Here is a 12,005-nt window from a genome sequence, read left to right on the forward strand (position 1 = left end):
ACGCATTGCTGGCAGAACCACAGAGCAATGGCTGGGCATGGGCAGAGGTCATCTGGGTGTTCCTGAGGCTGATAACCTGTGGCTGAAATCCCTTGCTAAAAGTCCAGGAGACACTCCTGTTGGTATCTTTCCTTCTGGAGTCATAGTAGTCACCTTGCAGGGAACTTCCTCAGCCCAGGGCTGCTGCAGGCAGCCCAGTGACCCTTCCTCCTCTGCAGTTATTCCCCCTTTGGCTGCTGCAGCACCACCCCCGTCACCCACCACCCAACCCCTGCTGCGCTCCAGCCTTTAACAAGGGCTGTCTAGATATTCATTTTAACTACCTCCACCTTGGAAACAATTGCTGAAGGGGAGAGGATTTGCAATGACCAACCACCTTGTTGGGACGCCTGCACACCTGTCTTTCCTGCTTCAACCTGATTCCTGATGATGATAATCTGGACACAGAAGCCGGGCACGGTGGCTCTAGCCTGTAATCTCAGCACTTTGGGAGGCCTCAGCGGGTGATCACCTGAGATCAAGAGTTTGAGAACAGCCTGACCAACATGGTGAAACCCCGTCTCTACTAAAAATACAAAAATTAGCCAGGTGTGGTGGCACATACCTGTAATCCCAGCTACTCTGGAGGCTGAGGCAGGAGAATCGCTTGAACCCACAAGGCAGAGGTTGCAGTGAGGCAAGATCATGCCATTGCACTCCAGCCTGTGCAACAAGAGCCAAACTCCATCTCAAAAAAAAAAATCTGGACACAGGCTGCAGTTGTCACCTTCCAGTAACAGGGCGAGGATGAATGAAGAAAAGGCCCAGAGCTTGCTACATAGGTGTTGACAAGGTAACCCAAAGCTTCTCAACTTACACGGAGGGTTCCTGTTAGCCCTCAAAAACTTGGCAATGTGGAGTCTTTTTTTTTTTTTTAATTAAGTCAAATGCAGAGCAATTTCCCACACTATATGCAGGTGTCAGAATGAGGTATATAAAACATGTATATAGAGAAATGCCTTTATAGAAAAGTAGAAACCAGTAATATTCTCTTCTCCAGCATCACTAACACCAAGAGACCGCCTGAGGTCTAGGTCCCCAAAGCAGATGGCTCCATAGAAAGCCCCACTAACCCCCGTCTCCACATTGGGCAGTGGAAGGGTTCTGGAAAGGAAGCTCTATGGCTAGGAGCTGCCAAGGCCTCTTGAGTGTGACATCACAGGTTAGAGGCCCTGCTGAGCTGCTAGCACAGTGCAGTGGAGAAATGTTGCACTCAGTCAGGAAGCTGGGCTCTTGCCATGCCAGTAGCTTGCTTACGACCTTGGGCAAGTCACTTTTTCCTCTCTGGGGCCCTGTGTCCAAAAGGCTTAATGAGCCCTTTCTAATGGTTCTTTGATTGCTTTATGAGTTAGGGGCTGTGACCCTAGCCCCATTGCCCTACAGGAAGGTGCTGACCTGGATGCCCGCAGGACCACCTGCTAAATCAGGCCCACTTCGGGAGCAAGCCCTGAAGTGCTTTATTACCTTGCCTCTGAGCTTAGTTTCCAGGTTAGCCTCTTAGAAGCAGCTCACAAGGCCCCACAGTATAATTCCCATAGGTTAGCTAACTACTCTCTTACCTGTGCAAAATGAAGACAGGTCACTATCCATCCCTGAAGAGAAACTGGGGCATCCCAGGTCTGCCTCTGCTCCTGTGGCCAAAGGCGGAGCAGATCCTTCTCTATCCTCTTCCTAAGTGGAATGCTCAGTGCAATTCTTCCTTTCCTTATGAAACAGGAAGAGTCCCTGGGCCCAGGCCTGGCCCACGGTTGTCAAGGCACATCATTGCCAGCAAGCTGAAGCATACCAGCAGCCACAACCTAGATCTCATTCCCAACCCAAAGTTCTGACTTCTGTACAAACTCGTTTCCAGTTCTCAGAGGTCAGTAGGGAGTTCCATCCCAAATATTTTTAAAACTAAATATATTTTTTCAGTGCCATCTCTTGACCTGCTTTACCTTAACCATGAATAACAGTGTATGCCACTCAAGCCCACAGTGGAGACTGAGGCCATCTTAGTAAAGCACAGAGGAGCCTGGGGGAGCTCCCCGTCTATCCCTGGTTCAGTTCCAGGGGTGCAGGCAATGTTTGGAAGCCCTTAGCAGCAGCATCACTGTGGGAGCTGCCACTGTCTCCATCCACAGACAAAATCTGCTCCAAGGGATGGAGAAGGAGCACTGTTAGGACCCTACCCAGCCTTACCCTCAGCCCACAGGGCCACCTGCTTCTGTCACTTACTAGGATTCACCAAAAAAGGGGGGGAGTGGTAGGGTTTTAACCAGAACACAAAGTGGTAGTTCCTCCCAGCTGTAGGAGGGTGGGCTGTCCTGCACCAGTGTCTGCATGGGCTCCTGCCCACTGGGGGGGCTCAGGCCCCAGGAGTCCCGGCCTGGCCCATAAGGGGGGTGCTGCCCTCCTGAGGGTCAACTGGAGTCTGGCTGGTGTGGACCACGACAGTCTTCTCATCCACAATCTCACAGGTGGGGTTGATGAAGGCAGACAAGGGCAGAGTGATTCGCTGCATCTCCCTCTCACATACTTTCTGATCATGCTGTTCTTTCAAATCCTTCCCCCTGGCAGGAAAAAAACAAACAAACATTCAGGCTATGCCTCCTGCATAGCTTTGCTCATTAGATAGCATCCCTGAGGCTCGGCAAGAGCAGCAGCTTGCCATTGTCACAACAAATCAGTGGCTGAGCCAGGACCCAAACTCAGGTCCAGGATTCTAGGATATCCATTCTGCAAGACTGCGTTAAACTCAACAAGAAGCTCCTGCACCTCTGGTCTTAGGTTCTCCATCTGTAAAATAGGGTGACAGCAGTATGGACTTCATACAGCTTCACCGGGGCTCAATGAAAATAAAGGACAGAGACTTTTTTTTTTTTTTTTTTTTTGGTTGAGACAGGGTCTCAACATGTTGCCTAGGCTGGTCTCAAACTACTGGGTTCAAGCGATCCTCCCGCCCCCCAAAGTACTGGGATTACAGGCGTGAGCCACTGCACCTGGCCAGATAGAGACTCTTAAAGCAAGACACAGTTTTGTTCTTTCAGCCCCAGAGACCCAGAGAACTATCTGAACTTCGGACCTAACCCATAAAGTTGTCCAGAAAACTGACCTGATCATCCTGCTGTGAGACAGCCTCCCAGAGATGCTTATTACTTTTAATAAGCATCTACTAAATGTCAGCTACAGGCTTTTTTTTTTTTTGGAGATGGAGTTTCGTGGTTTTTGCCCAGGCTGGAGTACAATGGCACAATCTCGGCTCACTGCAACCTCTGCCTCTCGGGTTCAAGCGATTCTCCTGCCTCAGCCTCCCAAGTAGCCAGGATTACAGGCATGTGCCACCACGCCCAGAGTATTTTGTATTTTTAGTAGAGATGGGGTTTCTCCATGTTGGTCAGGCTGGTCTGGAACTCCCGATCTCAGGTGATCCACCCGCCTCAGCATCCCAAAGTGCTGGGATTACAGGCGTGAGCCACCACACCCAGCCTAATCCCCCTTTTATAGATGAAGAAACTGAGGCTTTTGAGCTTAACTTCCACGCCTTGCTTTCCTCAGCAACCTCCTTTACCTGTGGCCAGCTGAGCTGCTGCTAATGGCCAGGCTGCATCATATGCAAGTCTTTAGGGGAAAAAAATCAATTTGTATTAATGGGGCAGAGCAGGGCTGGAAGAGCAGTCAAGGGTAAAGAAAGCAGATGCTGACACTAGTCTGGATTAGTCTCATCCATTCAGAAGCCTGGAAGCACACTCAATCCCATGTGCCTGCTGTTAATGGTGCCTGTGAGTCCTAGAGATGCAGTGGCTGCTCCCAGCTCCCTTGGGTGACCTTTGAGAGGCCACTAGGCCTGCTACACTGACCATCAGGCAGCCTAGCCCCTTCTCACTGCTTGGGGGTAGGGGTTGGTTAGCCTGGGTGTTGTGTGGCAGCCAAGAAAGAACAAAAGGCTTATTCACTGACTTAGTTCCTCTCCTAAGGGAGTGGAGTGGTGTTGACTTACAGTTTTTCCCTCCCCTTTTTATCAGAAAATAAGACCTCCCTCTGAAGCTAGTGCAGACACTACACTTAGCTCCTCAGTCACAGACTGGCCGTTTGAACCTCGTGGCCTAGACTACCAGGACAAAGACCCGGCCAGGCTGAGCTCCCACCCACCCCCATTTACAGCCCTCCCTCCCTAAGAGGAAGCCTGGTGCCTGCCCACCCATCCCAGCCAGGGAAAAGCTCCATCCCATTAGGCAAGCCTCATGGCCTTTGGCAGAGCTCAAGGCTTACAGTACCTACCCTGACTGCTTGCTACAAGGCCAGGGTGGGACTGGGAGCTGAGCTGGCCAGAGAGAGCAGGTGTAGATGAAGCTGCTGCCTGCCTCCGACTTCCTCTCCCAGAGTATGGAAGCACCACAGACCTCATTCAGACTACACAGGTCGTCTTCAATTATTACTCTGAGCCGCTGCTATTTTCCCAGTCAGAGGCAGTGCTGTGCCACACTGCTGCTCAGGAAAAGTTCCCAAGGCAGCTACAGGTAATAATCACAAGAGCAGCCAACATTTATTTCCTGCTTTCTTAATAAGTAAGGCCCTACTGTATGCTGCCTCCAACTTCCTCTCCCAGGCTATAGAACACCAATTGTATGCCTAAACTATACTGTCCAATTTCATCCTCACAACCTATGTGGTATCTATTTTGATCTGTTTCATAGATAGGAAGGCAGATGCAGAGAAGTTACACTATTTGTTCAAGCAAATGGCAGAGCTGGGATTTGAACCCAGTCTTAGCACCGGCAATATTGTCTTTTTAGGAAATAGAGTTGGGAGTATCACCATATCTAACCCCCTTACAGTACAGATGAAGAAATTGAGGTCCAGAGAAGGTAAATAACTTGTCCAGTGTCACATCCAGAATAGGTGAAAGTTCCAGAACTAGATCTTGTTTCTTCTGACTTTAAGCCCAGCCTTTTTTTAAATTTCTATTTTTCCTACTTTCCTTTGCAATTCAAAGCAAATTTACACGAGGCTACTTGGCCTCACTGGACTTGCTGGAGATACTAATACTCCTCAGACATACATTACTAGCTGTGTAGCCTGGCCATTGTACTTAACTCTGCTAGGTCTCAGCTCCTCACTGTAAAATCTAACAGTGCTCCTAGTGTGGTTGTGAGGCTTAGTCAAGGTAATCAGGAGGCTGGGTGCAGTGGCTCATGCCTATAATCCCAACACTTTGGGAGGCCGAGGCGGGTGGATTGCCTGAGGTTAGAAGTTCAAGACCAGCCTGGCCAACATGGTGAAACCCCGTCTCTACTAAAAATACAAAAATTAGCAGGACATGGTGGTGGGTGCCTCTAATCCCAGCTACTCGGGAGGCTGAGGCAGGAGAATCACTTGAACCCAGGAGGCGGCGGTTGCAGTGAGCCGACACAGCGAGACTCTGTCTCAAAAAAAAAAAAAAATTAAGAAAAAAAGATAATCAGGGAAGAGCATACAGTAGGGCCTTACTTATTAAGAAAGCATGAAATAAATGTTGGCTGCTATTGTGATTATTACCTGATTGGTGTGCTATTGTTTCTGTTTACATTTAATACTTATAATAATCTTAGATGGGTAGATGTGGAGGGAGGACATATCCCCATTTAACAGACAAGATACCAAGGCTCAGAGGGCACCTGAACCCACACTCAACCTACAGCTCTTTTCAGGACACTCTGCTCTCTGACTTTAGGAAGAGATGAAGGCTGCAAGCTTGTTTTTAAGCCCACATGCGGTTTCCTGTTGTACAGTCTGTTCTCAGAGCAGTACTGCTGAAGAAAGGAGTGATCTGGTCGTTACTGACGGGGAGTCTGATGACTGGGTGCCTTGCCCTGAGTTTACAGGAAAATAAATTTTAGGCCTCAGGGCAGTCTCGTGACAGCCTAGAGGAACAAATCTAGAAGAAAAAGACTTCCACTGGACACCAGAACTGAGCTCAGAATTAAGAATGTTTAGTCAGTTCAAGCAGCTGGAAGGCCTGGAAACTGTCACAGGATTGCAGGACAGCCAAATGCTATTGGGTGGCTGAGGAAAAAGGAGATAGTTCAAGGACTAAACTCAGCCAATGTGACTTAGGTCTGCTTATGAATTGTAAGGCCAGGGCCACTACGTCATTAACTCTGAAATGAACATGCAGGTGTCCCTGGACCTGCATGTCAAGCATCCCATTGTGGGAAACAACCTCAGACTGGGCGTCAGGATGTCCTCTCAAGTCAATACTTTCCCTCTCTGGACCTCTGCTTCCTGCATCATAAGAAATCAGAGAGTACTAGTCCATTACCCACTTTTTTTTTTTTTGAGACAGCATCTCGCTCTGTCACCCAGGCTGGAGTGCAGTGGCACAATCATGGCTCACCATAGCGACTTCCCAGGCTCAGGTGATCCTCCCATCTCAGCCTCCTTAGTAACTAGGACTACAGGCGCCCACCACCATGCCTGGCTAATTTTTGTATTTTTTTGTAGAGACAGGGTTTTGCCATGTTGCCCATGCTGGTCTCGAACTCTTGGGCTCAAGCGATCCACCCACCTCTGCCTCCCAAAGTGCTAGGATTACAGGTGTGAGCCACTACGCCTGGTCCATTACCTACATTTTTTTTTTTTTTTTGAGACGGAGTATGGCTCTGTCGCCCAGGCTGGAGTGCAGTGGCACAATCTCGGCTCACTGCAACCTCAGCCTCCCAGGTTCAAGCGATTCTCCTGCCTCAGCCTCCCAAGTAGCCGGGATTACAAGTGCCCGCCACCACGCCTGGCTAATTTTTTGTATTTTTAGTAGAGACAGGATTTCACTATGTTGGCCAGGCTGGTCTCGAACTCCTGACCTCATGATCTGCCCGCCTCGGCCTCCCAAAGTGCTAGGATTACAGGTGTGAGCCACCACGCCCAGCCACACATTTTATAGAAAAGAAAAACAGCCATCATTTACTGACCACCTACTATGTGCCACACCCTGAGCTAAGTAGTCAAAAGCCATAGCTCCACACAATGATGTGGAGTAGGAAATTGAAGCAATTTGCCCAGGGTCACAGAGATAGCTAGTTAAAGGACTTCTCTCCACCAAACGCTAGGTGTGTAACCTCAGGTAAGGTATATAATCCCCTCTTGCCTTAGTTTCCTCATCTGTAAATTGGAGATGACAGCATTTACCTCATAAGGGTGATTATGAGTTAAAGCATGTGCTTCAAGCAGTGTCTGGCATACGGTACATGTTTGCTACTGCTGTTATTATTATACCCAAACTTCCCCTTTTTCATCTGTAATGAGGAGGTTGACTACAAGGCCTTTAAAGATGCCCTGCTGGGTGATCCACTGAGGCTGTGGGCTCAGACATGGCCCTCATCACTGGAAAATGCAGGCTGCATGCCAGGCATGGTGGTTCATGCCTATACACTTTGGGAGGCTGAGGTAGGAGGATTGCTTGAGCCCAGGAGTTTGAGACTAGCCTGGGCAACACAGTGAGACCCTGTCTCTATAAAAAAATTAAAAATCAGCCAGGCATGGCGGGACATGCCTGTAGTCCCAGCTACTCGGTGGGGGTGGGTGGGGGTAATCACTTGCGCCCTGGGAGGTTGAGGCTGCAGTGAGCCGTGATCGCACCACTGCACTCAAGCCTAGGCAATAGAGCGAGACCCTGAAAAAAAAAAAATCAAAGAAAGGAAGGAAAGAAAGGGGAAGGAAGGAAGGGAGGGAGGGAGGGAGGGAAGGAAGGAAAAATGCCGGCTACTGTGTCACTTTCCTCACAGGAAGTTTTCTCAGACCACAGAGGAGAATATTACAGACACCCAGGGCTAGAAGTCAAATCCCCCGATTTTGCCCAAGAATGGCAAATAATTTTCCACAATCAGCCAGTGCTGTAAAGATGAATGCCAGTCTGGCTTACCATCATGCACCAGTCACTGACGGACATCTCGTGGGACCTTTCAAAATAAGCATTCTTCTCCTGCTGTCCCAGCCACAGGTCATGTCCTTGAGTTTCACAAGTAGCCTCTTTGGCTTTCTCACATGTGGTGAAGAGTGGCAAACAAACTTTCTGTTCTCCAGCTCACTTTTTTCTTCCCTAGCAGAGGAGATCCCACTGCTTATAGCTCAGGAAATTTAAGCCTCAACTGCAACAGTGGCTGGAAACCTTTTCTAGTAGCAGAATTTTATAACTCACAGAAAGAATTTGGTCTTAAGGTCCCTGCAATCAGTGTCAAGCCTGATTTCTGCAGTGCCACTCACTTCAATGCCAGGCATGTGGGATCAGACAGCAGGGAATTTGCTATCAAAAGAGCTGGGTCTGAATCCAGGTTCTGCCACTCCTAGGCTATGTGACTTTGAGCAAGTCTCTGACAGAGGCTTCTTCATTTGTAAAATGCGGAACAAGAACATCCCTCACAAGGCTTTTAAGTGAGGTGTAAAGGCACCAAAGGAAAGGGTTTGTCCAAGGTCAGCAGATAAAGACTAGGACCAAGTCTCTACATCTTGAGCTGATTTTCAACATCTTGCTTCCTTTTGGGTAAGAAAGCCACAAAGTTTGACTTTGTGTACCTTCCTCCCCTCCTCCTAAGAGGGCCCAGAAGAGAAGCTACTGACCTCTTGTAGGAGTAGCCCAAGATGATGCCAGCTCCAATGGCAATGATGATCACCATCATGGTAATGCCCAGCACGTAGCCTGCCAAGGATAGGACACAAGGTCCCATTAGCCACACCCCAGACAATCAGCAAATGACATCTCTTGATGAATCCCAACAAGGGCAGGGGTGGGGGACCGTCATACCCAGAGTTCCCAGGTCCTTTTTCTCTTTGGAGTTCATCCGCACCCGCTGGCTGATCCCAATCACTGGCTGCACAGCTGCCGCCTCACTCCGAGCGGGCAGGGCGTTGGCAGGAGCGAACACCTGCACCTCATCTGCACCTGGCCCTTCAGACGCTTCCTGGATTTCTGTCGTGAAGGCTGGCAGGGCCTGGGAGGTGGCCTCTGGAGATGAGGTGGGAAACAGCTCTCATCAGGGACTGCCCTGAGTGAATTCCACAGCTGAACCTGGCCTGAGTGTTAGGGTAGATGAAGGTGGGTCACCTAAGAATTTCCCCCCACACACAACCCAAAGTCAAATTCTGCCCCAGAGGTAAGATCAGGCCTGAGAGGGCTGAACCATCTCAGGGACAAGGCAAATGAGAGGGGAAGGCCGTAGGGAAGGGCTTCTCTCCTACCTCCCACGTCTTTATCTGTCCAAATCCTTGCTATTTCCCAAGGCCCCTCTCGGTTGCGTTCTTCTGCAGGGGATTCCCCCCACTTCTACTTCAGGAAACAACCCATGCTTCCTTTGAGCAGCTCACATCTAAGCGTACGCTCTGTGCCAGTCCTTAGGTGAAATGTTTTACTTTGTGCCGGGAGCGGTGGCTCACGCCTGTAATCCCAGCACTTTGGGAGGCCAGGCGTTCGGGTCACCTGAGGTCAAGAGTTCGAGAGCAGCCTGGCCAACATGGTGAAACCCCGTCTCTACTAAAAACACAAAAATTAGCTGGGCGTGGTGGTGCACGCCTGTTATCCCAGCTACTCAAGCGGCTGAGGCAGGAGAATCACTGTAACGCGCAAGACGGAAGTTGCAGTGAGCCGAAATTGCGCCACTGCACTCCAGCCTGGGTGACAGAACGAGACTCCGTCTCAAAAAATAAAAAATAAAAAAAAAATGCTTTATTTTGATTATTCCATTTAAACCTAGAAAACTGTCTTGCTGTTTTGGGAGCAAAAAGCCTGCGCTCTGGAATCTAAGAAACGTGAATTCAAATCTGTCCCCTGCCATTGCCTTTGGTAAATCGCTTAACTTCTCTGAAGCTCAGATGCCTCAAACGACTTCTTCCCGCGGTGTGTGTCAGGGGAGGTTGGGGAGCTGGGGTTGTGAGCAGTGTGGGTCTAGCACACTGCAGACGCTCCGCAAACGGTCAATAAACGCTGAGGGGCCAAAAGCCACTCCTCAGGACGCGCGGCGGAGAGACCTAGCCTCACCCCAGCCTCGCCCCGCGCAGTTGTTTACAAGCGCTCGCGGCGGATGAGCTCATACGAGTGGCGGCGGCGGCCAATAGGCTTTGAGCCCCGCGGCCTGGAGACAGCCCTGGCCAATCGGACGGCGCGGAGGCGGAGCGGGGCCGGCCGGCATCGCGCGGCCGCACGTGCGCCGCGAGTGTCTCAGCCGCTTCCTGTCAGCGCCAGGAGCGGGGATTCCCGGGGTCCCGGGCAGGTACCTGGACAGCGCAGGTCCTCGCAAGGCCGTTTCTCAGGGACGCCGGCCTCGCCACTGACGTAGCACCAGGGCCCGCGCGGGTCCTCGTCCGGGTTTCGGCAGTAACTGTGATTGCCGGCCCCTGAGAGAGGAGAGAAGGAAATGTGTGCCGGGGCTGGCACCGTGAACGCGGCCGCCGCCCGCCAGCCCCGGCGCCGTCCCCCGGAGGACACTTACCCGACACGGGGGTCGAGGCCAGCCCGCTCTGCGCGTCCAGCCAGTTGAGGCAGCGGAGGCCCGGCGCGGGGGAGGTCTGGTCCTCCCGGTACAGGTGGCCGTTGTCCCAGAAACAGCCTGTGAGGAAGAGAAGCCCCCGGACACAGAGTAGCGGGCAGCGAACGGAAGACGCCCAGCCTGGCGGGCAGGGGAGCCGGGACCACCCGGGCGGAGCCTCAGCCTGGTTAGGGGACCCCGGGCCCTGCTGGGCCTCCCTCTCCTCTCGTGGCAACACCCCCACGCACCACCCCCCCAACTCCACACACACCTCAGGGTGTGAAGCCCCTAGCCTGTGCCTGTCCCCCAGTCAACGCTCAGAGACTGTTAGGTTTTATTTATTTTTGAAACCTGGAAAGCGCTGCAGAAGTGCAAAGCGTTGTTACTCTTGAACTTGTGACCACTTTGGAGGAGAAGATGGAGAGGAGGAGGCCTGGCTTAGGGTCCCTTTGAGGAGCTGGGAGTTTTGGGACGGGGGGCGCCCAGACGTGACATTTATCCCTGTGTTGTAATGGCCACGTTACATAAACTCCGGTGTTTCCTCCTCCACGGATACGGCCACCTTCTGCCCGTTTACCAGGCAATACTCCCTCCCAGGAGAATTCTCCAGGAGCCTTGACTCCGTCAGGCAAAAGATTCAAGACAGCCTCAAACGGAGGAAACCGGCCTCATCGCTGACTGGATGAGACTCCAAGCTCCCACTCCCCTCTGCAGGAGAACCACAGAAGGAGGCTGGGGAAGGAGGACCACACCATGCAAAGGGCTTAGAAAGAACAGGACTTGGGGAGTAGGGGAGATGAACCCCCAAGCTCCATCCACTCATGAGCAAGGAAAGGCAGAGAGAAAGTGGCTTTTTGCCTTTGTTCTTAATGGCAAAGATGGAGCTGCAAGCCCCTGACAAGGAAAGGAGGGGTGGAAAAGCTTTCACGGGACAACAGAAACCGGCTAAACGCTTCGTTTCCTGTCATCCTGGCCCTGTTTGGGAAATAGGGGGCTTTACCCCTTCTGTTTCATGAAGTTGCTGCGGAAAGGAAAGATTGTAATCTCACCTCCAGATCCATAGGCTTCTGCTAGGAGCATGTTGCTGACGAGGAATGCTTGTACCCAGGCCAACAGCATCCTTGCCTCCTTCGTCTTGCAGGTGATTGAACGACCAGTGTTTAACCGAGGCCCCCTTGGCGGCGGCTCTGCCTCCCAGTCCCAGCCTTGCAGTCAGACCTGCCCTTGTTATGCTGTTCTGGTAAACAGCCTCTCTTTAGAACTGGGAGCTTCCCAGCTAGCTTGCTGCAGCGCGAGCTGTTTTTCAGCTGAAAGGCGCCCCCTGGGTCCTAAGCCTCCTAGGTCATGCAAAATCTAACTCTGAGCCAAGAAAGGAACTCAGCCAAGAGATATGCAGGTTGTGCTTAGCAGCCGATCAGTTTGAGACCTGCGAGGCCGCATCCCCAGGGTTTTTCATCTCTTCTGTTTCCATTTGTGTGAGTACAGAAAAAATAA

General features: G+C 51.3%; 1 protein-coding gene across 2 annotated transcripts; it reads right to left on the minus strand.

Annotated features, from left to right (window-relative positions):
* Positions 1 to 985: 985 nt before the first annotated feature.
* PIK3IP1 (phosphoinositide-3-kinase interacting protein 1) lies at positions 986 to 11,774 on the minus strand. 2 transcript variants are annotated; one of them, XM_530409.8, is made up of 6 exons: positions 11,561 to 11,774; positions 10,476 to 10,592; positions 10,261 to 10,380; positions 8,795 to 8,995; positions 8,611 to 8,689; positions 986 to 2,591 (listed from the first exon to the last, which is right to left on the minus strand). In XM_530409.8, exons 1-6 carry the CDS (start codon positions 11,628 to 11,630, stop codon positions 2,387 to 2,389), a joined length of 792 nt encoding a protein of 263 aa, XP_530409.4. In that variant the 5' UTR covers positions 11,631 to 11,774; the 3' UTR covers positions 986 to 2,386. The 2 variants fall into 2 exon arrangements, with proteins under 2 accessions (XP_530409.4, XP_016794491.3); XM_016939002.4 differs by lacking the exon at positions 8,611 to 8,689 and having other exon boundaries at positions 11,561 to 11,693.
* Between the last annotated feature and the right edge of the window lie 231 nt (positions 11,775 to 12,005).

The sequence above is a fragment of the Pan troglodytes genome, chromosome 23 (genome assembly GCF_028858775.2).
Source record: "Pan troglodytes isolate AG18354 chromosome 23, NHGRI_mPanTro3-v2.0_pri, whole genome shotgun sequence".
In the NCBI taxonomy this organism is placed as follows: domain Eukaryota; kingdom Metazoa; phylum Chordata; class Mammalia; order Primates; family Hominidae; genus Pan; species Pan troglodytes.